Source organism: Globicephala melas, chromosome 7 (genome assembly GCF_963455315.2).
Source record: "Globicephala melas chromosome 7, mGloMel1.2, whole genome shotgun sequence".
Lineage (NCBI taxonomy): Eukaryota > Metazoa > Chordata > Mammalia > Artiodactyla > Delphinidae > Globicephala > Globicephala melas.
Window position 1 is genome coordinate 57,703,676 of NC_083320.1, and position 27,954 is coordinate 57,731,629.

Here is a 27,954-nt window from a genome sequence, read left to right on the forward strand (position 1 = left end):
CCGCAACGGGAGAGGCCACAACAGTGAGAGGCCCGCGTACCACACACACACAAAAAATCATCCGTCTTTCAGAGCCACTGTCAGATGATATCACCTCTGATTTGTCTTTCTTGACATTCTGGCCAAAAGTGATTCCTTCTTCCCTTCCATTCTTTCATCAGCTCAGCAAATACTTATTGGGGACCTATTCTTGTCAAGCATTTTGACAAGATGATGGTTTATGAAACTCTCATTATGTAGAAGAATTACGTATTACTCTTATACTCTTATGTATTACTCTTATTATATTACCTTGTTAGTAAGTAATCGCATCCATCTTATTTTTCTTACTGCCCTTAAAGGTGTAAACTACATCTGGACCCACCTTGTAACTGACATTCTTACCCATAGAAGGTGTTTAATACATATTTATTGAATGAATGGAACTTTCTGATTGTTTTAACGTTTCTGTATGGCAGCATAATTTTGATATTTATATAAAATTCTTTTGTGTAGTGAATGAAAAGTATTACTGACACATAAAGGCAATGGAGAAAATGGATTTTGTGGGTATGTACTTAATTTAAGCACTCATCTATACCACGTGAAGATTATTTTAAGCAGCTGTCCCTGAATTTAAGTTGGTTTTAAAATTAGCTGTCACGGAGTTATAGGTTGTCAGGCTGTCGTTCTCAGTCATGCTCTAGAGATGGAAGTCTGTCATGTTGATATGCTTGGCTTGGGTGGATTTTCTGACAGAATCAAAAAGAAGTGATGGGAGTCCTTGAGACCTCTAGCTGAAGGCTCTTGCTAACGTCCTTTGAACGAGCTGAAAGGACTTCGTTCTGCTAAAGGAATTCATGATTTCCTCTCTTTTCCTGTCTTAGTTAACTTTTGTATTTCTTCTATTAGATGAAATGTATCTTATCCCACCTTACCCCATACCCTAAATGTGCCAAGGAAATCATGGTTTGAAACAGTTGTTCTCACAGCATGTTCTAGGGACTCCTGGAAGTCTCCAAGTTTTTTCAGAGTTTCCACGAAGTCAGAACTATTTTAAGTAATAGTAGTAAGACATTATTTGCCTTTTTCACTCTCATTCTCTCACAAATGGCTAGTTGGATCTTCCAGACTGTACATGGCATGTGATATCACAACAGATTGAATGCAGAAGCAGATAGGAAAATCCAGCTGTCTTCACTTATACCGGACATTAAAGAGATGTACAAAATTTAAAACAAATGTTTTGTCTTGAAAGCTAAAGTTATTTTTTCATAAAAATGTTAAGATATAATCGGTTTATTATTTTTAATAAATTAACAAATATATACTATTAAAATTTCTGTTTTAACTTCTAATATGGTTAATATCAGTAGATATTAAAAGCTCTTTAGAATCCATGTTTTTGAAACCAAAAAGTTTGAGAGACACTGTTTTAAAAGATTAAAAATATTTAAAATATCTGTCAGACTTTCTAACAGATTAAAAGGTGAAATCTTCTTGATGTAGTCAAGGTGTCTTCAAACTGGAATCTATCATCATTGATTCTATCAGTTTCTAATTGTTAGGCATTTAGGTTGAATCCAGTTTTTTAGTTTAAAAAGAAATATTTCAGTGGTATTCTTCTATATTAATATTTTTCTAATATCCTTAATTATTTTACAATAAATTCCTAGCAATAGAGCTGCTGGGTCAAAAGTATGCAGAAGGAACTGAAGACCTGTTACATAAATGCAGGAGCCAAATATGCTCCCACACTTTCTCCTCTTAATCACTGCCCCAGTTAGCAGGAAATTTAGTACCTTCCTCTTCAGGCAGTCTCCTCCTCCAAGTTTGAACTTCAGGAGACTTACTCAGTCCCAGAGTAGTCCCATTCTCTTACAACTACCCAGAAGAAAAGTGCAGTAAGTAATTGTACACTGTTTATCCTTCTTCTCTTTATCACTTTCTGTCAGTGTTGAAGACCAGCCCTTTGTTGATAGTTGCTTGTCTGAGTGCTACTAGGATACCCGTTTAGGTCAGACCTGGCCCAGGTCAAAGTAGTGACCCCAGTTGGAGGTTAAGATTGCAGTTTATTAGTTCACACGCTTATACTCAACGATTCCATGTGCCAGGGAGGCTGAGGTCAGAGACGCTTCTGGCCTCTGCCTCATGCTGGGCCAGAATCTGTCCTTCCTAATAAACGCATAAGCCCTCTGTATGACCCTGGATCACCAGTTTCAATTAATCCATCTTCAAAGTCATTTTCTTTCAGGAGTGTTTCTGCCTGTTCTTGCCAGTGGAACTTGGTTTAGGCTATAAGTTTTTTCTATGACAGAACTCCTTAAATTTGAATCTGGGGAATCAAAGATTGGGGTAATGTTTCTTCCCTTCCAGAAGGATTTAGGGTACTGGAAAATTGGTCTCAGCAACTCTAGCAATTAATTTTGCACATCAAGAGTGTAAGGTATGTTTTTCTAAGCCATGCAACTTCCCCCTCCCAGTGAGCCCCTTTTCCCTGAGTCCTGAGGACGGTGGAGCCTACCCTTTGCCTAACTTGTTCAACAGAATGGCCCATACCAAGGTGACCTCGGGTCTCCACCCCTAAACATAAGAGAGACTGTCATAATTTTTAAACGTTCCCTTCCAAAGAGCATCTCATTTAATCTCTGCCTTAACAGATGCCTGTTACACACTTTTAAGGCTTATGGTATGTATTGCCAGTTGTTCTTTAGAGAGGTTGCACCAGTTTACACTTCCACCAGAAAAAAATAGATTGCTAGGAAAAGACTTTTAAAAGCCAGACTGTGTTGTTAAATGTCACTGATAATTAGAATTGTTTTAATATTAAAGGAAACACAAACTTAAATCCCAATATTTCTTGGTTATTTGCCAGATACTCATTTTATTTGGCCACAGAATTGTGATCTGTAGCATCTCAAATAATGTCAGTCAGTCAGTCAGTCAGTCAGCCAGTTATTTATTTATTTATTTATGGCTGTGTTGGGTCTTCGTTGCTGCGCGTGGGCTTTCTCTAGTTGTGGCGAGCGGGGGCTACTCTTCACTGTGGTGCACAGGCTTCTCATTGTGGTGGCTTCTCTTGTTGTGGAGCACGGGCTCTAGGCGCGTGGGCTTCAGTAGTTGTGACATACAGGCTCAGTAGTTGTGGCACACAGGCTTAGTTGTTCTGCGGCACGTGGGATCTTCCCAGACTAGGGCTCGAACCCGTGTCCCCTGCATTGGCAGGCAGATTTTTAACCACTGCGCCCCCAGGGAAGTCCCTCATTGTGTTTTTAAATTCGCTTTTGGTGAAGGCAGGAGAGGGTACTCATTTACTAAAGGTCTCCTGAGTGCAAGGTGCTTAATGTATGATACCTAATATAATCCTCACAACAAACCTGTGTTGTTACTATTCCCATTTTAGATGATATTGTTACTCTATTTTATAGATAAAGAAAAGAGAGGTAGTAAATTTCCTAAAGTCACACAGCAAGTAAAGGTTGATGTTCCCCTAAGAAAGCCCTATCTAGGACTAGATGAACAATCCCCCAGAGAAACAACTTTGATTATTAGCCTCTTACTCTCTTACCATCTCCAAAGTGAAAGCAATCTCCAGGGCCTCCTGCTCATAGGTGCAGGCTTTGCGCAGAGTTTGCAAGGAGTTAGGGCCAACTGCAAAGGGAGAGGGCACAGTCTTATACACTTCTTTCACTTCTGACACCAATTGCAAGTTGGAAGGGGTTCCCTCAAATCACGCTTGGGTTCGATGATTCTCTAGAAGGACTCACAGAACTCACTAAACACTGTTATACTGAGAGTCATGATTTATTACAGGGAAAGGATACAGATTAAAATCAGCCAAGGGAAAAGCGCATAAGACAGGGTCCGGGAGAAGTACAAAACGCAGAGCTTCTCTTATCCTCTGTGGAGTCAGGACGCATACTCTTCCGGCATTGATGCGTGGTGATACACATGGAATACTTCCAATCAAGGAAGCTCTCCCAGTCCTGAGTTCAGAGTTTTTAATGAGGGCTTTATGATTGATGGCCCACATGGTTGATCTCATTCTCCAGCTTGACTGGCACTGTCACCCAAAACCCCACCCTAAGTCACATTGGTACTCTCTGGCTAGCCCAAGGCTCCCAGACAAAGAAAATTACCCCCTAGGAGCTGGAGGCAAAAGTCAGACCTCTTCTGGGGCGCAAGATTAAATTCTTTTCTACACTGGGTCTCAGCCTTGTTGAGTGCCCTTCCTCTTCTTGGCCGCATGTGCCATCTTCCGCGTGGTGGGTTGCGAGGTGCCTGGTCCCTGCAGCTTATGCTGTTTGGACGCTGGCAAGGAGGCTGAGACACACATGTGAATATGGGTGAGTGCCAGGAGAGTGAACGTCTACTCTCCTGTTAAACCTGGAACTGTCCTGGGATTGAATGGCAATATAACAGCATCCATATGGCATCAATGAAATCATTAAATGACTTGAATGCTTAGAGGCAAATTTTTCCTCGTATTAAAAATATATAATTCAATTAACTTATTAAGATAAACATCAGTATAATTAACCCTCCAAACATACACACACCCCACCCCCACGCAAAGTAAATATGTATATATCTATATGTCACTGTGCTGAGGTCATATTTCATCCTAATGTTATATCATTCCTATGTGAGTTTACCTGAGTTGGTAGTTTTCCTAAATAATTGCTCATTCATATACCGACAGTCCTCATTATTCTTGATTCTGTTTGTGTTTGCAGATTTGCTTACTTGCTAGCATTTATTTGTAACCCTTTTAAAATAAATACCTGTGACACTTTCATAGTCATTCGCTAACATTTATAGAGTGGCAAATTGAGTTGCATGACCTGAATATTCCGGGCTGGGGTTGAGCAAGGCCACTCTGCCTTCTTTGTTTTAGCTCTTATACTGTTAACAAGTGTTCTTTTCATAGCCTATTTAGTGCCACATTTTTTGCATTTTTGTGACTTTTTATTGGTGATTTTACTTTTTAAAATGGCCCCTAAGCATAGTGTCAAAATCCTGTCTGGTGCTTCTAAGTGCAAGAAGACAGTAATGTTATCTTGAAGACAGTAATGTTATCTTGCAGAGAAAATACATGTGTCAGGTAAGTTTCACTGAGGCATGAGTTATAGTACAGTTGGCTGTGAGTTCAATGTTTATGAATCAACAATATATACTAAATAAGGTGTGTTTAAACAAAAATACACAGAAAACAAAGTTATGTATTGATTGGTTGATGAAAATGTTGTGACCAGAGGCTCACAGGAACCTAACTTGTGTTTCCCCAGGTGCAGTGGTTCAGTATTGGTTAATTCAGTGTTTATGGTGATGTTGTAGAATATAACTACTGTGAATAATGAGAGTCAGCTGTATTTGCTGCATTACTTCATTCATTTATTCATGTAATCTTTTATTCATTCTTTGAGAAAACATATATGAAAACTTCTCCTGGGTGCCAAGCAATTTCTACATGACATAGAATTTCCCTTTTATGTTCTTTTGCCCATCATCAGTAGTCTTACTGTAGCCCTCTGACTCAAAGTATTTGTGTGGTTTATGATAACACATCATAAATGAAGTGTGAGATTGCATTTTAAAGGTTGGGGGTTGGGGGCTGAATGTTTCGAGTCTGTGACCATTTTAATGTGAGCTACCTATACAAGAAATCACCCTCCTCAGTAAACTTCCCAGTTTTCTTGCCTCCTTGGAGACCACGATTTTTAGGATCAGATTCCTCAGTGGGTTTCTGTTGGATGCCAGCAGAGCCAGGTGATGTGTCTGGCTACACCTCCTCACACCAAAATGCTGTGTCTGCTGGTTTGGCTACGTGGCCTTGCAGGCAGGGCTTTGTGCTGGCAAGATTATTCCTCAGCTGTGCTTCACAGATGAGAAGCCAGACCACGCTGTCCCCTCTCCTTTCTCCACTTCCCCCGTCTCCCTCGTGTGCTTGTATTTCCATCTCTCTCCACTGCCTCTTCACACTGTCTCCTAACTCACATTCAAGCAGAGTGAGGGGAAATGGACCTGGAGAGCACATGTTCACCTCATGTTCTTTGTGGCTCTCTAGATACACTGTCCTACATTGAAGTGCTGCTCATTTCCTGGTTTTGATTGTCCAGGATGTATGAGGACTAAGGTCTGTACCTTGCTGTTCTTCTCTCTTGATGTTAGTAAAAGTTTCACTGGACTCCCCCAAATGTGATGGAGGGAAATATAGAAAAGTTCCAATGATTTCAGGGATCTTTCAGTGGAATGATCATAGAATTAAGCCCAAAGACCTTGTTGATATTACCTCAGTGACAGCAGTAAAAATTAAGCGTGACGTTTTTATGTGATAAGCAGTTGAATAAATACAGTAACTTTCTTTGAACATCTTTGTGAAATTGTCCTCCAAGGAAGGGAGGAGCAAGATTAAAAAACCTTTGAATGCCCTTTAGTGCCTAGTACGATGCCTAGAACAAGTAGACCTCAACAAATATGTACTAAATGAATTAATGATTAAAATATCTCATTTAAAATATAACTATTCAATAATGTTAATTTGATGTTTATTCTTTCAGATACAGATGAATATAGACCTCCTGTTTGGAAATCTTACTGTAAGTATACAAATAAATTGGGTGGGTTATAGTGCTTTATAAGTAATATAAAAATATCAGGAACATTAGATATGAAGAGTCATTCCATTTTGTGTCCATTATTGAAAAATTAATTCACAACAGAATTTGTGAATAGCACAGAAAAAGAAACTGGGGAAATAGGAGCATTTCCACAAAGTCTGTCATGGTTTGCATGTCAGGAATGCATCTCATCCCTCTGAACTCGCATGGAATTCCGTGTTATGGAACTTGAGACCACTTGTTGACAGTGGCTGATAAAACTAATGCAAGGAGAAGCTAACTAAGAATTCAAGGAATCTAATATTCTTAGATCCTGTTTTTTATATTAAAAAAGGAATAAATAAATAATGATAAGTCAGGAGCCTATCTTACTAGAAAGAATGAGTAAAAAGTGGTCTTCTTTTTTAGGAATTGCCTTCCAAAATATAAAAGAGAGACACTGAATCTATATTGTTCTTTAAACTTGGCATTAGAATACAGATTTTTTTCTGAAGAGTCTAGGTTCTTAGTCCTTTATTTCCCCTTCCTTGTTGCCTAGAGAATATTATTGCATCAAGTAAAAGCTACTTCAGAATTTTAAAAAATGGAAATAGGGTTAATATAATCAGAGTTGTTTTTTAAAAATCCATGAATGCACTGTTGCAGAAACCAGTACTGTAAACTTTTGTTTGTTGTCTGTAGAGTCAAATAAGCAACCTAAAAAACCTGTACTTTAAATACAGATTATTAGCATCTTTGTAAATGTTGAGTTATTCTGAATTTTGATATTTGTAAGTTGCTGAAATCTGCTGACTGAAAGAGCAGCAATTCAGATTCTTACTTGGTTTTATGTTCCCAGAGCAACAGAGAGTTTATTGTAATAGGTTGCCACTGGGGGCTAATTATAGTAAGCAAAATATGAACAGTCTCTAAAAATATTGCCATAGATGCGTTTTCCCCCACCCCTGCTGCTTCTGTTTTGATTCTGGGGAGTATAGTTCAAAGAATGTATAAAAATGACTGATGATCTTTACCTCTCAAAGATTTTGTCTCATAACCTCATTGGCGGGAAGCCTGTTTAAAATTCTTCTCTGCATTTTCTGGTTTTCAGTTTACCTTTATTCTCTTTGCTCTGATTTGTGCCTTGCACATTTTAATGTAAGAGCATTTATAAAACCTCAGACTGTTATTGAATCATGGTGGTGATTTTCCCCCGAAGAATATTGATTACTAAATGTGGTGTATGCAATTTGTATTTTCTGTATCTTCCTATGTCTTATAGTAGCTACCATTTGTCTTAAAAATGGCATATTTCTTTTTTTTTTTGGTGATAATACTGAGTTTTATAGTTTCTTTTAGTGACTTCAGTGCCTGAAGAACACTGCCACCCCCCATCATTTTAACAGTAGAAACAGGGAGGAAATTATTAGAATAGACTTTATTTTCTGACCATCAAAGGCAAAAACTTCCAGTTCAGTGAAATTTTATGATTAAACTGTGCTAAAGCCACGCAGAAAGGTCCATATTTAAAACTGGTCATGTGAAATTTCCTTATGACATCATGATGTTGTCTTCTAAGAATTTGTATATGTGCAAATTTTAACTAATGAGAAAACATGTAAAAGTTACATTGTCACATTGAAATAATTGTTGCGATGATCATTTAGATTGTTAAATGTGTTTGTCAAAATTCTGATCCTAGAAAAAATTGGGATTGAATTTTTTTTTGAGGTTGGATTCTTTTTTCTTTTTGTTTGTTTGTTTTGCCTTTACCACTCAGTCAGTTTTATAGTCTTATGTCTAGCTAGCGGTAAATAATCTCCAGTAAGGTATTTATTAATAAAATTCATCTTCATTAATGAAGTTCATCTGTCCCAGAGTCTGTACGTTTTAATAGGAAAAAATTTTTAAACTGACAAACCTGTGACACCTGTATTTCATCAATAGTGACTGAAATTTTAAGTTACTGGAGTAGTAGGCCCTGCCCAGTACCCTCTATAATTGAGCCATGACATTTTGTTTAATTCCTATATATGCCTTGATCAGAGTTGATAGTTAACAAATTCTGTTTGATCGTCTTTGGGACTGACAAACCATAATGCATTCGTCATCTTCTCTGTATTGTGACTTAAATTTTTGTAATTAAAATACTCCTCAAAATGGTGATAAAATCTAAATGGATTGAGATTTTAAAAAAATCAGGTATGTCAGTCCACATAAGGAGATACAAGCAGAATGAAAGCTATTCAGAATGTTCTGATTGTTCACTTCTATTCTGTACTACATCTGTAAAACTGAAGGGGACAGTTACATTTTCATGTCAAAAGTTGCAGCATGTTAAGGATTTTTTTTTTTCTGTCTTTAGCTTGTTGGGGTCTGAACAGCTTTTCACAATGTGATTCTATGAGAAACTTATTTTCACTGTGATTCTATAAGAAACTTATTTTACCCATGCCTCTCTTGTGCTTTCTGATTTTGGTTTAGTTGAGCTTGTGAAAACATAATTCTAAAACCTTACAAGTTGAAACCAATAATTAAATAGAATTAGCAAGATTCTAAGTTGAGAACTCTTTTAAGACAAGTACAGTTTTGTTGCTTTTCAATATGTATTGCTTGAATTAAACCAGGGGCCAAACATGTAATAAATGAGACAAGTGAGGCAGGTGGGGACTGTGAGAAAGCAGAGAGAGGATGCCCTGTACGTAGGGAGTAGCTCATAGTTAGCTCCCCTTTACTGTGGGTATCTAACACTCTGAGTCCAGTGCTGTCACATCTTCTAAGTTTTCAAGAGAAGCTGGAATTCTCTTTTGCTTTTGTTGTTAAATCTCTTAATTTTTAAATGTTAAAAACAAATTTGAATTTGGAAAACAGCAAACCAAACAACACATGTGAGCCAGTTTTGACCTCAAGATACCAACTTGTGATCTCTGAACTTGATTAACAATGTATTGTCTCTAGATACTGAGAATTTCATTAATCAGTGCATAAACATTGACACTTCTAAGGTGATTGAAAAATGTTGAGTACTTTAATTATATGTCTTCTCATCTTGAAGTTAGCTATTAATTTTTGGTGAATCATTTAATGATTGTGCAATTTAAATTTTCAGCTGAGTTCTGGTTTAAATGACAAAAAAACTATAAATTGAGAAGGGCCTGAATTAATTACTCTTTATTACAATGTATGATTTTTTAATGATCCTTTTGATGGGTATTCCCTGAATTCATGTTATATTCAGTTATACAATATCCAAAGGCCCTCCCTTTATATATATTTTTATTAAAAGTGAGTCTTAAAGATAAACTCACCATTGGTAGCCAATAAGGAGGCATTTGTCTAAAAATTACTCCTCTCCATGAAATAGAACTATACTCGTTGAAACTCTGATTAAAACAAAGGGTGAAATTCTCACGTGATGATATTTCACTCTTTTTTTCATACTGGCTTATCTTAATATTTGCTTGCTGAATAGGTAAATGCATTATTGGTGATAACCAGATACTACAGTATTTGTGCTTTGAATCAAAATCAACATTTTACTTTCTGTAGTAACTTTTAATGTCCTTCTTGACCACCATTCAGTTTTCATAATTCAGTTTCTATAGGTGACCCTACTTTCCAAAGCATTTGCTTGACAAAGGGAAACAATTGATCTTTTGAGAATTGCTGGTCAAAACAGAAATGTGAACTGGATTTTCACGTCTTAGAGTTACGTTACCAACAGGGAGGAATGGACCTGAAGCATGGACCTTTTTGCATATCATGATTTGCTTCTCTTGGGAGGATGGAGATTTACAAATATCTCTGAGTGGTACACATGTGCTCTCCCTGTCAGGGCCAGACAAATTTAGTTTCAGTGCTTTCTTTCTTCCCTTCCCCATCTCAAAATTATTCCCTTCATATCATCTCTTTAATCCATACAAATATATTCACAGTAGTATTTTTGAAAAACTAACTCTCACAGTAAAATATGGGTATCTAAAACTATTTTAATATGTTACGTCTTGTAGGGATTTTTGCAACCAGGAGGATAAGGCAAAGGAATACATTTCTCTCAGTAGATTCCAAACATTATTAAATGAGAAGTGTTTTGTTTATTTTTTGATTCTTAAACAGTAAAGCTGTATCTTCTTAGCACCTTTTAAATTATAGCATTACCATGTTGTTATGTTTTGGTGATGAACTGTGGATGCATCCTGGTACCCAAATATCATTGTAAAGAATTTTATGTATTAGTATCAGTCACCTACATATAAGAATAGCTAGTCTTTATTGAGTGTTTACCATGTGCTGGGGACTATTTTAAGTCTTTCACATATAGTGTTTAATCCTTTCAGTAATCTATGAAGTAGAAACTATTTTTATCCCCATTTTCAAATGATGAAAGCCGAGGCTCAGTATGCATTGTTAGAGGCAAGAGCCCCAGTGTTCAGACCCCAGGTGGTCTGGTTCAGGAATTCAGATTTGCAACTGCAATACTGTGTTGCCATTACATAGCAATACAGAACAGTGATGTGTGCCTGTGTATGTTCTCAGTATATTTAGTGTATGTATATACACATATACATATACATAGTCTAATTGTATATGTTTATATATGTCCCTATACTATATATGAATGAATATGATCAGAGGTGGAGTCTATATAATGACAGTTGAAATGTGAGCCATACATTGTCTGACAACCCCAGATGCTGGGTAGTTTGATGTTATATTGACCAAATGTCTATGTATTTAAATACAGTATTAAATTCAATTATATGTGATTATATGTGTAGAAATAGAAAACAGATTTTCTCCAAGAGATAAACTCAGACCTACATAAACACACTTTCTCTGATAACTACACGTTCTATTCATTTTTTTCTTTAAGTCAAGAAGCCTGAAGTGAGTCTTAGAAGGACATGGTATTGGTATAATTTTCACCAATCCATTTTCAGATACCCTAAAAATTATCCTCTGGCAAGCTATTTAAGTGTCTGAATTCTCTCTTTTGCTGCATTTACCCTAGTTGAATAAGTGGTGGTAACTTTGGCTCAGAAATTTTGTTTCTAGGGGAGATTATCTTTGAAGATAGATGTTCACAATATAAATAGGGGAGAAAAACAGTGTATGTGTTACATCTAGCCTATAAATCCTAATTTTAGTTTCAAGTTTGACACTTAATAATGTACTTTTAAAATATACAACTAGTATTTGTTTATAGCAGAGGCATGCTTTATGTAATATATCCACAAAAATTGGGGAAACTAAATGCCCAGATTATGGAGAACAGAGCCAGATATCCAATACTGATTTGTTATAACACTTCTGTGGATTATGATTTTCTTATTTGTGTTTGCTCCTGGGCTTTCACTAAATTTAGTTTGGTTTACGTTCTTTGCTTCATAGCAAAATTTAATTTAATAACAAATAGGACTGTACCACAGTTTTCTTATGAACATAAAAAAGCAGGCAGGTTTTGATTCCTAATATATTCAGATGCTCTACATAAGGGAAACTGACATGTTTTATTTTCTAACTTCCCAGTATATCAACTGCAACAAGAAGCCCCTCATCCTCGGAGAATTACCTGTACTAATGAGGTGGGTGTAATGAAACCATTACAACGAAATGTCTCTCAATCATTTGTTTCCCAAACTTTGACCTTCCTCAGTGACATGGTTATTTGTGGGATTAACTTTTGATGCTACTTAGCATCATAAAATTGTAACTTGAATGCATTTTTCTTAACATTCTTCTCACTTGAAATAACTACCACTTTTTAATGGACTGTTTGGAACACAGGATAGAATAAGACATTATAGTTTTAAGTGACGTTAGTATTCTTTTCAGTGAATTTTTACATTCTTCCATTTTTTAGTGTTTTATTCTTTACTTTTTAAAACAGAGTTTGAAGGCATCATTGTAGCATTATTGAAGTAATTTTTCCATTAAAAAAAGATCTAAATCATGATTTTAAAAAGTCAAAAGCAAAATCATGGACAGTTCACCAAAAGAGATATGACATATATGACATGACAGTATATGAAAGGATGTTCAACTTCATTAATAATAGAAATGCAAATTAAAATACACAGTGAAAATTTTCACTTTTCAGATTGGCAAAAGTTCAAAAACATAGAATATACCCCTTAGCTGGTAAACCTGTGAGGAAATAGGCACGCATATATTGCTGATGGGAATGTGAAATGCTACAACTTTATGAGAGTTTTGTAATATCTAACATCTGCATTTACCCTTTGACCTACCAGTCCAAATCCTAGAGATTTACTCTGATGAATTACCTGTACAAATATGGAATAGCATGCTCTCAAAGTTTTTCATTGTAGGATTATTTGTAATAGCAGAATATTGGAAAAAATCTAAATGCTCATAGGTGACTGATTGAATAAATTATAATACTAAAAAGAAGAAGGAAGATTTCTATGAGCTGATATGGAATGATTTCCATATGCAAAATGTATATATAGTAATTATGGTTCCTTTTTAGTAATAAAGAAGGGAAAATAAGAGAAAAAGCTTATTTTTGCAAAAGAGAAACACAGGAGAGTTAACCCAGATACGAGTGAAATAGTTTTCCATAAGGAGTAGGTGAGGATCAATATAGAGGGGATAAGGATGGAAGTGAGATTCCTCTGAGGGTGTGTTTTTATATAGTTTTGACTTTTGAACTATGCAAGTGTTTCACATATTCAAATAACCAAATTAAATAAAAATGATTTTAAAAACCCTAAAATTGAATACAAATAGAAACAAATGAACCTAACAAATTCATAACATAATCACTCAAAATTAATTTAAGTAGTTTTTAAACATATTATTTTGGCTATACAAATATAGAGGGAAATATTCTAAGATCCATAACCTACAAAAAGATCTTTTAACTATAGTTATTAGATTTGTTGTTGTTAGTGGTACTTGTTTAGAAATTCTGCAGTTATTTTGTTATAGGATAGAGCAAATAAGTAATTATATTGAATTTTAGGGAACCAAGGTTTTTAGAAGATATTAATATGGAATAGGGGAAATTGAGAGGCACACTGTGGTATTGAATTTGAATTGGAGGTATTAATAAATACCTATGACATCATAGATTTTTAAAAATGTATTTTCCATCTCAGTTTATGGAAAGGGCTTAGAAGCAGTGATGCCCCAGTAAGAACGAATAAACCCAGTGTCCAAATTTTAGTTTCCAAATACTGTTTGCTACTAAAAGGAGCCAGTGCTCCTTAGAGAAATTCCTGATTGTAGAATATGGGGCAGAGAGGTCCAGGAACATCTTATGTCAGAAAGCAAGAAGGGCTCAAAAATGGATGAGGATGTGTCAAAAACACATAGCAGCCCACTTGAAGAGTTCCCAAAAGCAAAATTTCGGACCATTTGACATCAAAAAGAATAATGATAGTAATGAATTACAACACATTGAATGAAAAAAGAATGTGTAAGTCTATAATGATACTTACAAAAAAAACCTATCCCAATACAAAGAGGGAAAAGAAAGGGGAGAAAGTTGTTCTTTCCAGCACTAGTGCCTAAAAATGTAGAAAGAATGATAATGATTTGCACTGATAATTGAGTCAGGCAAGGATCACCACTAGACTTTAAAACATTGAATAAAAGGTTGTAGGTAAACAGAATAATCACATGGTCTTGATTATTTATGAACTGCAAAGAGAAAAATATTTTCATCTTTATAGTGGAGAAGTCTAACAGTCACACCTTTAGTCAGGTGATCAAATTTAGCATTACCTGCAATGGGACAGACTGACACGCGTCTCCTAAATGATGCAATGAAACATACACAACATCATTTATGTAGTATTTCTGCCTAAAATGTTTAACTTAAATCTGTTTATGAAGTATAAGTCAGACCAATCCAGAATGTGTACATTCTGTAAGACAACTGTTCTGGGCTTTTAAATAATTTCATTTTCATAAAAGAAATAACAGTTGTGGGACCATTCTAAAGTAAAGGAGACTAAAGAGGCATGCCAACCAAATGCAATGCATGCACCTCGATAGAGTCCTGGTTTTATACATATATATATATATATATTTTTTTAAAGCTACGCATTCTGGGTACAGTTGGAGAAATTTGAATGTGGACTATATATTAGGTAATATAAAGTCGTGGTAACTTTCTTATGATATACTGTTGAAAAGAATTGCGTCTTCATTGTTTAAAAAAATGTTGAAATGGATTTTGTTATTGTGACATTTGGTTTAAAAAAACATTAAGTAACTCTGAAAGCACATAGTTAGTCACAAAGGAATGAATTTACAAAATTAGGCAGGGATTTCATGACATTACCTTTTATTTATTTTTGGCTGCATTGGGTCTTCGTTGCTGCGTACAGGCTTTCTCTAGTTGCAGTGAGCGAGAGGCTACTCTTCATCGCGGTGTGCGGACTTCTCATTGTGGTGGCTTCTCTTGTTGCGAAGCACGGGCTCTAGGCACACAGGCTTCAGTAGTTTCAGCACGAGGGCTCAGTAGTTGTGGCATGCGGGCTCAGTAGTTGTGGCGCATGGGCTTAGTTGCTCCGAGGCATGTGGGATCATCCCGGACCAGTACTCAAACCCATGTCCCCTGCATTGGCAGGCAGATTCTTAACCACTGCGCCACCAGGGAAGTCCCGAGATTACCTCCCCCCCCCCCCCGCACCTACCTCCTTAACCACTCCTTCTCAGTCCTGGAAGGGCATCAGAATCACCTCTAGATCCTTTAAAAACATACATATGTTCAGGCCCCTTCTCAGACCTTTTGAAGTATGATCTTTGGTAACGGAGCTCAGAAATCTGTATGTATAGGAAGCCCACAAATGATTCTGACCTACAGAGATGTTAAGTCAGCACACTTTTCTTTAAAATCTTTGAAAAAAGAGGATACTTCATGCATGCCCTGGTATGGAGTAATCTCCTGGAGGGAGACCTGGAGTACTCAGCCCTTCCACAGGTGAGTCATCACCAGCTAGGTACTGAGGCAGCACAGAGACCAGACTCCATTTGGCCCTTTACTCATCTTTGAAGATTCTACTGTGTTGCCCACTGCTGCTGAGACTGGTATATGTTTAGCACTGCAAATCTTTAGTTATGATATTGCAAAAAATAACATCTTGAAGATGTTTTGACAAATAAATTTGACTTTTGAGTTATTCCTGAGAGAGTTAAAAAGAAAGTTCCAAGGAGTTTCTGAGGAGAGATTGTTCAACTAAGCTTCTACATTGCTGATTTTGCTTTAGGTAGTTACTTGTGCTACTACTTTATCTGCTTATTAGCAAATTGAAGTTTTTCTTCTTCATTTATCCTTGTCTGCTAGAAATGCTTGTCATTTTCCACCCGTACAGGTTCTGATGACTTCACTTCACTCATCCTCTCAAATATTCATCTTTGAACTAAGATGAGCTCTTTATTCATGGGCATAAAGAGAGACGATTAGTAGAAATGGACTCGTGTTTTTCCATTACATTTCTTTTTTGTTTGTTTGTTTGTTTTTGCGGTACGCGGGCCTCTCACTGTTGTGGCCTCTCCCATTGCGGACCACAGGCTCCGGACGCGCAGGCTCAGTGTCCATGGCTCATGGGCCCAGCCGCTCCGCGGCATGTGGGATCCTCCCGGACCAGGACACGAACCCGTGTCCCCTGCATCGGCAGGCGGACTCTCAACCACTGCGCCACCGGGGAAGCCCTCCATTACATTTCTTAATCATGTCTTAGTTCGCTATGATGATCCACCATTTTCTCTGTTTCAGAGAACTGTCAAAATTGTCAACTATCATGTATTGAGGGCTATGATTTGTATAGGACAAGTTTAGAAGCTTGAATACCAATAGTTTGTCAAAGGTCCTGTTTCAGTAGAATCCTAGGATGTTTTAAGAGACCATCCAGTCCAACATCTATACCGTATCTCTGAGATAGCTTTGTGCCTTCCGGGGGAATTAATGACTTCGTTGTAGCCATTCTGTCTTCAAAGAGCTCTAGCTGAAAGAAGGTTTGTTCTTCAGCTCTATTAAATGCTCTCTCTCTGAACCTTCTAGTTTCAATTCTAGTTTTGTCCTTGGACTTTTGCAGAATCAGTCAAATCCTTCCCCACATAACAACCTTAGGAAACTTAAACTTCAACCTTCAGAAACTTGACGCTGCAGCTAAATTTCTCTTCTCAAGCTACAAAATGAGTTACTCATAAGCATTGTTTTCTAGAATAGACATACCAATCACAACCAAATACGTTATTGAGAGAGTTGGCAAAGACCTGAATCATAATCACTTGTCTGAAACTGGGTCTTTTCCTGTTTCCTTTCCCCTCTTCTAGTGCCAGTTCATTTAATTCTGTTCTGTTCCTGGCCTCTTAGATAAACTTAACTTTACATTTTATTTTATTTGATAAGAATACTGGTGAAAGACAGCAGACTCTTCTAAGAGAGTTATTTAAAATAACTAGAAATTAATGTTTCTGAAGGACGCTTTAAGGTCCAAAAGCCATCTTTAGTAAATGAGTGCACAAAGGCATCCTGCCAAGCATTTGGGGAGATCCATAACTGTTGCAGTGCTTTAAAGCAATTCTGTGATTAGTATTACAGAAAGATAATCTATCATGAAACTACATCATTAAAATAATCTCTGCCTTATCTTGTTTCTGTATTAAAAGTTATCTGTGTTCACTTCAAGATGCTCTTAAATCAAAGATCTTTCTGAATCAAAAGGCTTTTGTAGGCAGTCTCGTCTCTAATTATAAAGTGTTTCATGTTACTAATTTTATTTTTAATTTTCTTTTTTTATTTTAAACATTTTATCAAGAAGGCACTTTTTTTTTAAATACAGCAGGTCCTTATTAGTCATCAGTTTTATACACATCAGTGTATACATGTTAATCCCAATCTCCCAATTCATCCCACCCCCACCCCCCTGCCGCTTTCCCCCCTTGGTGTCCATACGTTTGTTCTCTATATCTGTGTCTCAATTTCTGCCCTGCCAACCGGTTCATCTGTACCATTTTTCTAGGTTCCGCATATATGCATTAATATATGATATTTGTTTTTCTCTTTCTGACTTACTTCACTCTGTATGACAGTCTCTAGATCTATCCATGTCTCAACAAATGGCCCAATTTCATTCCTTTTTATGGCTGAGTAATATTCCATTGTATATATGTACCACATCTTCTTTATCCATTCATCTGTCGATGGGCATTTAGGTTGCTTCCATGTCCTGGCTGTTGTAAATAGTGCTGCAGTGACCATTGGGGTGCATGTGTCTTTTTGAATTATGGTTTTCTCTGGGTATATGCCCAGTAGTGGGATTGCTGGATCATATGATAATTCTATTTTTAGTTTTTTTAAGGAAACTCCATACTGTTCTCCATAGTGGCTGTATCAAATTACATTCCCACCAACAGTGCAAGAGGGTTCCCTTTTCTCCATACCCTCTCTAGCATTTGTTGTTTGTAGATTTTCTGATGATGCCCATTCTAACTGGTGTGAGGTGATACCTTATTGTAGTTTTGATTTGCATTTCTCTAATAATTAGTGATGTTGAGCAGCTTTTCATATGCTTCTTGGCCATCTGTATGTCTTTGGAGAAATGTCTATTTAGGTCTTCTGCCCATTTTTGGATTGAGTTGTTTGTTTTTTTTAATATTGAGCTACATAAGCTGTTTATGTATTTTGGAGATTAATCTTCTGTCCATTGATTCCTTTGCAAATATTTTCTCCCATTCTGAGGGTTGTCGTTTCGTCTTGTTTATGGTTTCCTTTGCTGTGCAAAAGCTTTGAAGTTTCATTAGGTCCCATTTGTTTATTTTTGTTTTTATTTCCATTACTCTAGGAGGTGGATCAAAACAGATCTTGCTGTGATTTATGTCAAAGAGTGTTCTTCCTATGGTTTCCTCTAAGAGTTTTATAGTATCTGGTCTTACATTTAGGTCTCGATCCATTTTGAGTTTATTTTAGTGTATGTTGTTAGGGAGTGTTCTAATTTCATTCTTTTACATGTAGCTGTCCAGTTTTCCAAGCACCACTTATTGAAGAGGCTGTCTTTTCTCCATTGTATATCCTTGCCTCCTTTGTCATAGATTAGTTGACCATAGGTGTGTGGGTTTATCTCTGAGCTTTCTATCTTGTTCCATTGATCTGTGTTTCTGTTTTTGTGCCAGTACCATATTATCTTGATTACTGTAGCTTTGTAGTATAGTCTGAAGTCAGGGAGTCTGATTCCTCCAGCCCTGTCTTTTTTCCCTCAAGACTGCTTTGGCTATTCGGGGTCTTTAGTGTCTCCGTACAAATTTTAAGATTTTTTGTTCTAGTTCTGTAAAAAATGCCATTGGTAATTTGATAGGGGTTGCATTGAATCTGTAGATTGTTTTGCGTAGTGTAGTCAGTTTCACAATATTGATTCTTCCAATCCAAGAACATGGTATATCTCTCCATCTGTTGGTATCATCTTTGATTTCTTTCATCAGTGTCTTATAGTTTTCTGCATACAGATCTTTTGTTTTCCTAGGTAGGTTTATTCCTAGGTATTTTATTCTTTTTGTTGCAATGGTAAATGGGAGTGTTTCCTTAATTTCTCTTTCAGATTTTTCATCATTAGTGTATAAGAATGCAAGAGATTTCTGTGCATTAATTTTGTATCCTGCAACTTTACCAAATTCATTGATTAGCTCTAGGAGTTTTCTGGTGGCATCTTTAAGATTCTCTAGGTATAGTATCATGTCATCTTCAAACAGTGACAGTTTTACTTTTTCTTTTCCAATTTTTATTCCTTTTATTTCTTTTTCTTCTCTGACTGCCGTGGCTATGATTTCCAAAACTATGTTGAATAATAGTGGTGAGAGTGTCCACATTAGTGGACAGAGTTTTTCACCATTGAGAATGATGTTTGCTGTGGGTTCGCCGTATATGGCCTTTATTATGTTGAGGTAGGTTCCCTCTATGCCCACTTTCTGGAGAGTTTTTGTCATAAATGGGTGTTGAATTTTGTCAAAAGCTTTTTCTGCATCTATTGAGATGATCATACGGTTTTTATTCTTCAGTTTGTAAATATCGTGTATCACATTGATTGACTTTGCGTATATTGAAGAATCCTTGCATCCGTGGGATAAATCCCACTTGATCGTGGTGTATGATCCTTTTAATGTGTTGTTGGATTCTGTTTGCTAGTATTTTGTTGAGGATTTTTGCATCTATATTCATGAGTGATATTGGTCTGTAATTTTCTTTTTTGGTAGTGTCTTTGTCTGGTTTTGGTATCAGGGTGATGGTGGCCTCCTAGAATGAGTTTGTGAGTGCTCCTTCCTCTGCAATTTTTTGGAAGAGTTTGAGAAGGATGGGTGTTAGCTCTTCTCTAAATGTTTGATAGAATTCATCTGTGAAGCCATCTGGTCTTGGACTTTTGTTTGTTGGAAGATTTTTAATCACAGTTTCAATTTCATTACTCGTGATTGGTCTGTTCGTATTTTCTATTTCTTCCTGGTTCAGTCTTGGAAGCTTATGCCTTTCTAAGAATTTGTCCATTTCTTCCAGGTTGTCCATTTTATTGGCACAGAGTTGCTTGTAGTAGTCTCTTAAGATGCTTTATATTTCTGCGGTGTCTGTTGTAACTTCTCCTTTTTCATTTCTAATTTTATTGATTTGAGTCCTCTCGCTCTTTTTCTTAATGAGTCTGGCAAATGTTTTATCAATTTTGTTTATCTTCTCAAAGAACCAGCTTTTAGTTTTATTGATTTTTGCTATTGTTTTCTTTGTTTCTGTTTCATTTATTTGTGCTCTGATCTTTATGATTTCTTTCCTTTTGCTAACTTTGGGTTTTGTTTGTTTATCTTTCTCTAGTTCCTTTAGGTGTAAGGTTAGATTGTTTATTTGAGATTTTTCTTGTTTCTTGAGGTAGGCTTGTATAGCTATAAACTTGCCTCTTAGAACTGCTTTTTTTTTTTTTTACATCTTTATTGGAGTATAATTGCTTTACAATGGTGTGTTAGTTTCTGCTTTATAACAAAGTGAATCAGTTATACATATACATATGTTCCCATATCTCTTCCCTCTTGCATCTCCCTCCCTCCCACCTTTCCTATCCCACCCTCGAACTGCTTTTGCTGCATCCCGTAGGTTTAGGATCGTCGTGTTTTCATTGTCATTTGTCTCTAGGTATTTTTTGATTTCCTCTTTGGTTTCTTCAGTGATCTCTTGATTATTTAGTAACGTATTGTTTAGCCTCCATGTGTTTGTGTCTTTTACGTTTTTTTCCCTTTAATTCATTTCTGATCTCATAGCATTGTGGTCAGAAAGGATGCTTGATATGATTGCAATTTTCTTAAATTTACTGAGGCTTGATTTGTGACCCAAGATATGACATATCCTGGAGAATGTTCCATGCGCACTTGAGAAGAAAGTGTAATCTGCTGTTTTTGGATGTAATGTCCTATAAATATCAATTAAATCTATCTGGTCTACTGTGTCGTTTAAAGTTTCTGTTTCCTTATTTATTTGCATTTTGGGTGATCTGTCCATTGGTGTAAGTGAGGTGTTAAAGTCCCCCACTATTATTGTTACTGTTGATTTCCTCTTTTATAGGTGTTAGCAGTTGCCTTATGTATTGAGGTGCTCCTATGTTGGGTGCATATATATTTATAATTGTTATATCTTCTTCTTGGATTGATCCCTTGATCATTATGCAGTGTCCTTCCTTGTCTCTTGTAACAGCCTTTATTTTTATTATTATTTTTTTGCAGTATACGGGCCTCTCACTGTTGTGGCCTCTCCCGTTGTGGAGCACAGGCTCCGGACACGCAGGCTCAGTGGTCAGGGCTTACGGGCCCAGCCGCTCCGTGGCATGTGGGATCTTCCCGGACCAGGGCACGAACCTGTGTCCCCTGCATCGGCAGGCGGACTCTCAACCACTGCGCCACCAGGGAAGCCCTTACAGTCTTTATTTTAAAGTTTATTTTATCTGATATGAGTATTGCTACTCCAGCTTTCTTTTGATTTCCATTTGCATGGAATATCTTTTTCCATCCCCGGACTTGCAGTCTGTATGTGTCCCTAGGTCTAAAGTGGGTCTCTTGTACACAGCATATATATGGGTCTTGTTTTTGTATCCATTCAGCAAGCCTGTGTCTTTTGGTTGGAGCATTTAATCCATTCACGTTTAAGATAATTATTGATATGTGTGTTCCTTTGACCGTTTTCTTAATTGTTTTGGGTTTGTTTTTGTAGATTCTTTTCTTCTCTTGTGTTTCCCAGTTAGAGAAGTTCCTTTAGGATTTGTTGTAGAGCTGCTTTGGTGGTGCTGAATTTTCTTAGCTTTTGCTTGTCTGTAAAGCTTTTGATTTCTCCATCGAATCTAAATGAGATCCTTGCCAGGTAGAGTTATCTTGGTTGTAGGTTCTTCCCTTTCATCACTTTAAGTATATCATGCCAGTCCCTTCTGGCTTGTAGAGTTTCTGCTGACAAATCAGCTGTTAACCTTATGGGAGTTCCCTTGTATGTTATTTGTCATTTTTCCCTTGCTGCTTTCAATAATTTTTCTTTGTCTTTAATTTTTGCCAATTTGATTACTATGTGTCTTAGCGTGTTTCTCCTTGGGTTTATCCTGTATGGGACTCTCTGTGCTTCCTGGACTTGGGTGGCTATTTCCTTTCCCATGTTAGGGAAGTTTTCGACTATAATCTCTTCAAATATTTTCTCGGGTCCTTTCTCTCTCTCTTCTTCTGGGACCCGTATAATGCGAATGTTGTTGCGTTTAATGTTGTCCCAGAGGTCTCTTAGGCTGTCTTCATTTCTTTTCATTCTTTTTTCTTTATTCTGTTCCACAGCAGTGAATTCCATCATTCTGTCTTCCAGGTCACTTATCAGTTCTTCTGCCTCAGTTATTCTGCTATTGATTCCTTCTAGTGTAGTTTTCATTTCAATTATTGTAATGTTTATCTCTGTTTGTTTGTTCTTTAATTCTTCTAGGTCTTTGTTAAACATTTCTTGCATCTCCTTGATCTTTGCCTCCATTCTTTTTCCGAGGTCCTGGATCATCTTCACTATCATTATTCTGATTTCTTTTTCTGGAAGGTTGCCTATCTCCACTTCATTTAGTTGTTTTTCTGGGGTTGTATCTTGTTCCTTCATCTGGTACATAGCCCTCTGCCTTTTCATCTTGTCTGTCTTTCTCTGAATGTGGTTTTTGTTCCACAGGCTGCAGGACTGTAGTTCTTCTTTCTTCTGCTGTCTGCCCTCTGGTGGATTAGGCTATCTAAGAGGCTTGTCACCTTTTATTTTTATTTAGGAATTTTTTGTTCTCCTCATTTCCCATTTTTTCTACCCATGATATGCTATCATAAAAGAAATGTTACCTACTAAATATAGAAAATTAGAGAAAGCAAAGCATATAATTCAGCACAAGTACTAATGTAAAATCATGTCTTACTTAGTCATATTGACTTCAACCAGTTTTAGTCTGAAAAAAGTTCATTGACTTATTATGCACTTTAAAAACTTAGAAATAAGCATATTAATGTTTATATGCACATAGCATAGTTTTATTATTGCATATAACATTTAAATTCCCAGTTTGATGTATTTGTGATAATTTGTGATAATTTGTGATATCACAAATTTGTGATAATTTTTTGTGATAATTTGTGATAATTCATAATCATTATTTGTATGATTTCAATTGAATCAATTTCAAATTGGTTGTAAGGTGGTTATATTACTGACTAATCCTTTATTTTGATTATTAGTGTAATGCTGCACTGTCTGTGATTTTGAAAAGACTATTCCAAGTCAGTTCTTAAATAATGATATCTAAGACATCCAAATGCTGTAGTTGGGGAGGAGAAACTTCTCTACCCTCTTAAGTTTAGTGGCTGGGGCCTACAAATTAAACTTACAAAAGAGACATTAACAGGAGAAAAGATTTATTTCATGTGCATTTGGGTAAGGAGGGGCTCACAGCAGGTAAATAAAAGCCCCAAAGAGGCAGTTACACCCAGGGGCTTTTATGCCATTTTAATAAAGGGTGTTAAAGTGTGCACAAGAGACAAAGGAAAAGGGAGTCTAGGCTTCTGAGGGAGGTGGTAAATTGTGGGAAGGTGATTAGGAAATGTATAGTAAATAAGGGTTGTTTAGTAAGGGTTATTATGTAGATTCAAGTCTTCTTGGGTGTCTCTCAAGTCCTTCTGTTCTCCTCCTTCTGCTTTGGGAGAGGAGGACACCTTTACAAGGGGAAATTAAATCTATGCCCTACTTCTAGGCCGAAATGTGGAGGGCAGATTGCTCCTCCTGTGTTTGCTCTTTCTTAATTGCCTTCAGCTCAAAATAATTCTTATGCTAAAGAGGCATATCTTGGGGTGGCATATTCTGATCCCCTTCACTATTTAGATATGAGAAAAAAAGAATTATTTTAAATTTGAGTTTTGTTTGACATTCCCGTTATAAAAATGCAGAAAAGATATAATTGGTGTGTGAATTTTATTTTGGACTTACTGCTTATTGTAACAGTACTGTATTAATCAACAGTGTTTACTTAATTTCTTTTAATTCAAGATTCTTTTGCCTAAAGGAATATAATTATTCAGCAGTATAAGGCCAAAATCAATTATGTCATCAAGATGATTACTTAGGTAATCAGTGGAAACATATTGTGGACTAATGCAGGAGTATCAAATAAATAATCAGTATTTGTCTTGGGTTGTAACACTATCACTGAACCAAACTTGGGTCCACTCACCCACATAGCAAAGCCAACTTATTGACACTGGGTTGTGGTAAAGAGAAGTACAACGTTTATTGCATGGCTAAGCAAATAGAACGGGCACCTCATGGTCAAAAGAACCGAACTCGCTGATGGCTTTCAGGGAAAGGATTTTAAAGGCAGCATTTTGGGTGAGTGCTGCAGGGTGCATGGCTTTCTTCTGATTGGCTGGTGGTGAGGTCATGGGGTGATGTTTCAAGAATTTTAATCATCAACCCTCTGATTCCAGTCAGTCTAGGGTCTGCATGCTTGTGGTCAGCACATAGTCACCATCCTCCATCTGTGTATGGGTCTTAGTTCCTGCAGAACAACTCAAAAATATATGTCAGATTGTTGTGTATATCCTTTGAGGAGGAACTAGGACTCTATTGCTGAACTATGTTTGTTGACTGCTTTTCCTCTGCATTTCTTCACATCCCTAATTAGTAACTGTTTGAGTCTGTTCCTTGGAACTCAGGAAAGGGCCTGGGAGACTGAAGCCTTTTTCTACAAACAAGAAATGGGGGTTATGGAGAAGCTGTTGTACCTGGGAGGGCCCTGCTCAGTTTCAACACCATTGGGCTGCCACACCACTTGGGGCCACCACCAGCCCCTCAGCCTTCACTACTTGTCCGGGATTTTCATCAATGAGTAGAGTGTATTCAAGAACTTTCCTCTTTTTACCTCAGTCACATAGGCCTGATAAAGTATTTTACCTTCAACCACCTGCAAAGATCTCGTGATTTGACGGAAAGACCATGATCTCGTCTTCTCAAAATGTTGGGGGCCCCCATTCTAATGTGTCTGAGATTCCACTGTTAGGTTGTATGGAAGTTAATCTTGATTTCTGTTTTTTTAAAGGTGACGTTCTTTATTAAAAAATTTTTTTTACAGACACTACTAAAGTCCCTTTTTTGCTATTCCCTTGGGCCCCTCAGTTCAGTTGCCTCCCAGCTTCCTATAGGTACCATTTGAATTTGGTATATATTTTTCCAGATATCGCTCTATGCTATAAATATATATTATTGCATGTGCATGTGCTTTTCCTAAGTGGTGTTGTACTGTATTACTTATTTTATAGCTTATAACTATACTATTCAATAGTTTGTCTTGGTGACCTCTTCATGTTAGTTCCTGTAGTTCTACATCATTCCTTAAAACCATGCATGTTATTTATACTATAAAGCAGTTTAGTTATTCTCCTATTGGTATATATTTACTTCCATTTTTAAAATGACTGAACAGTGCTTCAGTGAACATTCTTATATATGTTTTCATGTGTACATGTGCGAGTGTTCCTGTACGGTAAATACTGAGGGTTTGCACATTTTTAGTTTGAATAGACACTGCAAAATTGTTCTTCTGGATAACATTTCACCATATAATACTGTAGAACCGTAAATTAATTATTTAAGACCTAAACATTGAATTTTTTTCTCAAAAGCAAAAGTTTGCTTTCAAACAAAAGTAGATGCATGACCCTATTCTAATAAGCTCTGGACCTAAAAATAGAATAGCCATCCTCTGTAGCTATAGGGACCAGCTGGTATATTTTTAGTACACTGAGTTTTATGAGCAGAGAAATTATGCAATAAGACCAAATCAGGTGGAATTTACTTTGAGAATATAAATAACCTGACTACAACCTCAGCAGACAACAGAAGATTCCTGAAGGGTAAAGTATTATTTAAATATAACGTTCAGGAAGAGGTAAAATCGTCTCTCTCCTACAGAAATGAAGATGAACATGTGTTAAAACTGTATTTTCTCACCACAACAAGAGAGAAGCCCGTGAGCTGCAACGAAGACTCGACGCAGCCGCCCCCGCCATAAAAATGTATTTTCTCATGTGATATGAGGGAACCAGGCAGATGTTAATAATCAGTTCAAAGGGAAAAGTCAAAATAGCGTATATTTATAGGAATTCAAGGAATGTTGAGATGAATTGTAGTTAAAGACAAAACCTGTTTTTCCCCTGAAAAGGGGTAGGGAAGAAGTCAGTAAAACCACTACCACACAGGAAAAGTAAGTGTGTGTGTGTGTGTGTGTGTGTGTGTGTGTGTGTGTGTTTGTTTTACCTACGTCTTACAGAGTTCCAAAATAGCTGAAAGACAATGATCTGGGCTACATAAGCCAGCAGTGTATGCTATATATCATGCATTTCATTGAAATACAAAATTTATTTATTCAAGACGAATAAATATCTCAAGTTTGCTGAAGCAGTACCAGACCTTGATGACCTGTGGATAGGTAACCTAGACTTGGTAGTCAGGCTCTGTGTAGAGGTGAAGGGAAGACAGTCACTGAAAGGATAGACTTTGAGTTTAGCTTTGGGAACTGCCATATTTAACTAATTCAGATGAGTCAGTGTCAAATAGACAAAGGGTTTGGGCCCTTCTTGCTATTCCTGAATAAGAATCCCAGTTTTACCTTAGGCTCTACCAAGAAACCTTGAACAAGTTCTCTAACCTCTCTGATTCTCAGTTTTCTTCATCGATAAAATGAGAATGATAATACTATCTTAATGAGGATGCAGTAGAATAATTCATCTCGTTGTGAGGATTAAGTGATCTCCAAATGTAATTATAGCACAAACTCAATAAATGTAGTCCATGGTGTCACCCAGGTACCTCCTCGGGAAAGCTTATTCCATTCCCGTCAGGACCCAGTTTAAATGTCGTCTCAGAGAGGTCTTTCCTGACCATCCAACTTAAATACCTCGTTAGTCCTCACTTTTCTGTTACTCATTCTTATTTTCATTACAGCACTTATTTGTGTTCGTTTGTTTTATTTCTTTAAACTTATTTATTGTCTGTCATCATTAGAAAGTCTCAAAAGAGTAATGACTTTTTGTCATATTACAGGTAGGACAATGCTTATCACTTATTTGCCACTAAATAAATGTTTCTTGAATGAACAGGGCAAATATTTTAAGTCTACCCTAGTAAAAATTCCTTAGAATCTATTCTCCTGGACCTTTCTTTAGGTACAATGAGCATACCAGCCATGAAAAGCTAGGGGAGATAAACTGTGGTGAGGGAAGAGCTGATGGGAGAACAGAAGGGCAAGATTATATGGAGATGTTAACAGAATGGAGAATATGGTGTAACAGGAAGGGAGAGGATGGGAGAGAAAGCCACAATCTGTTCTGACACAATCGTGGCATTAAGTTTTTGGATGTTTCATTTTACCTTTTGGATAAAGTGATGTAAGTATTTTTTCAGATTCATAAAATCCTAGAAATGAAAGATAATTTAGTCTGACTCTTTTTACACACACAGTGTTTTATAGATAAGAAAAAGGTCTGAGAGATGAAGTGACCAGTCCAAATGGCACAGTCAATCTGCTGATAGGACTGGGACCCCAGACTCTGATTTTTCTAATCTTATTCTAATTCTTTTTCTTAATATATGCTTTAGTTTGTCACATATTCAGAATGTTGAGTTATGTTCTGAACATTTCCATTTTCACAAATGTCCTTTTTTCTCTTTCCCAATAGGTAGAAAATAGACCAAAGTATTACGGAAGAGAGTAAGTATGGATTATCAGAAAACATTTTGTAGATTGGAATGTATAAGAGAGACAGGTAAATGGATGCTTTTAGTAAAAAAATAAAAGCAAGAGGAAGGAGGTATTCAAGTTTGAATGAGTTAAATTAT

At 36.7% G+C, this 27,954-nt stretch overlaps 1 protein-coding gene across 2 annotated transcripts in view; it reads left to right on the forward strand.

The window, feature by feature from the left end:
* CHN1 (chimerin 1) overlaps positions 1-27,954 on the forward strand; it is a 175,455-nt gene that overhangs the window by 38,554 nt on the left and 108,947 nt on the right. The window contains exons 2-4 of one of the 2 annotated variants that reach the window (XM_030851505.3): positions 6,540-6,578; positions 12,108-12,163; positions 27,795-27,826. In XM_030851505.3, the coding sequence (XP_030707365.1) occupies positions 6,540-6,578; positions 12,108-12,163; positions 27,795-27,826 (127 nt within the window). Of the gene's footprint in view, positions 1-6,088; positions 6,116-6,539; positions 6,579-12,107; positions 12,164-27,794; positions 27,827-27,954 lie in introns of those variants that run through there. The other variant, XM_060302231.1, reaches the window with a different exon arrangement.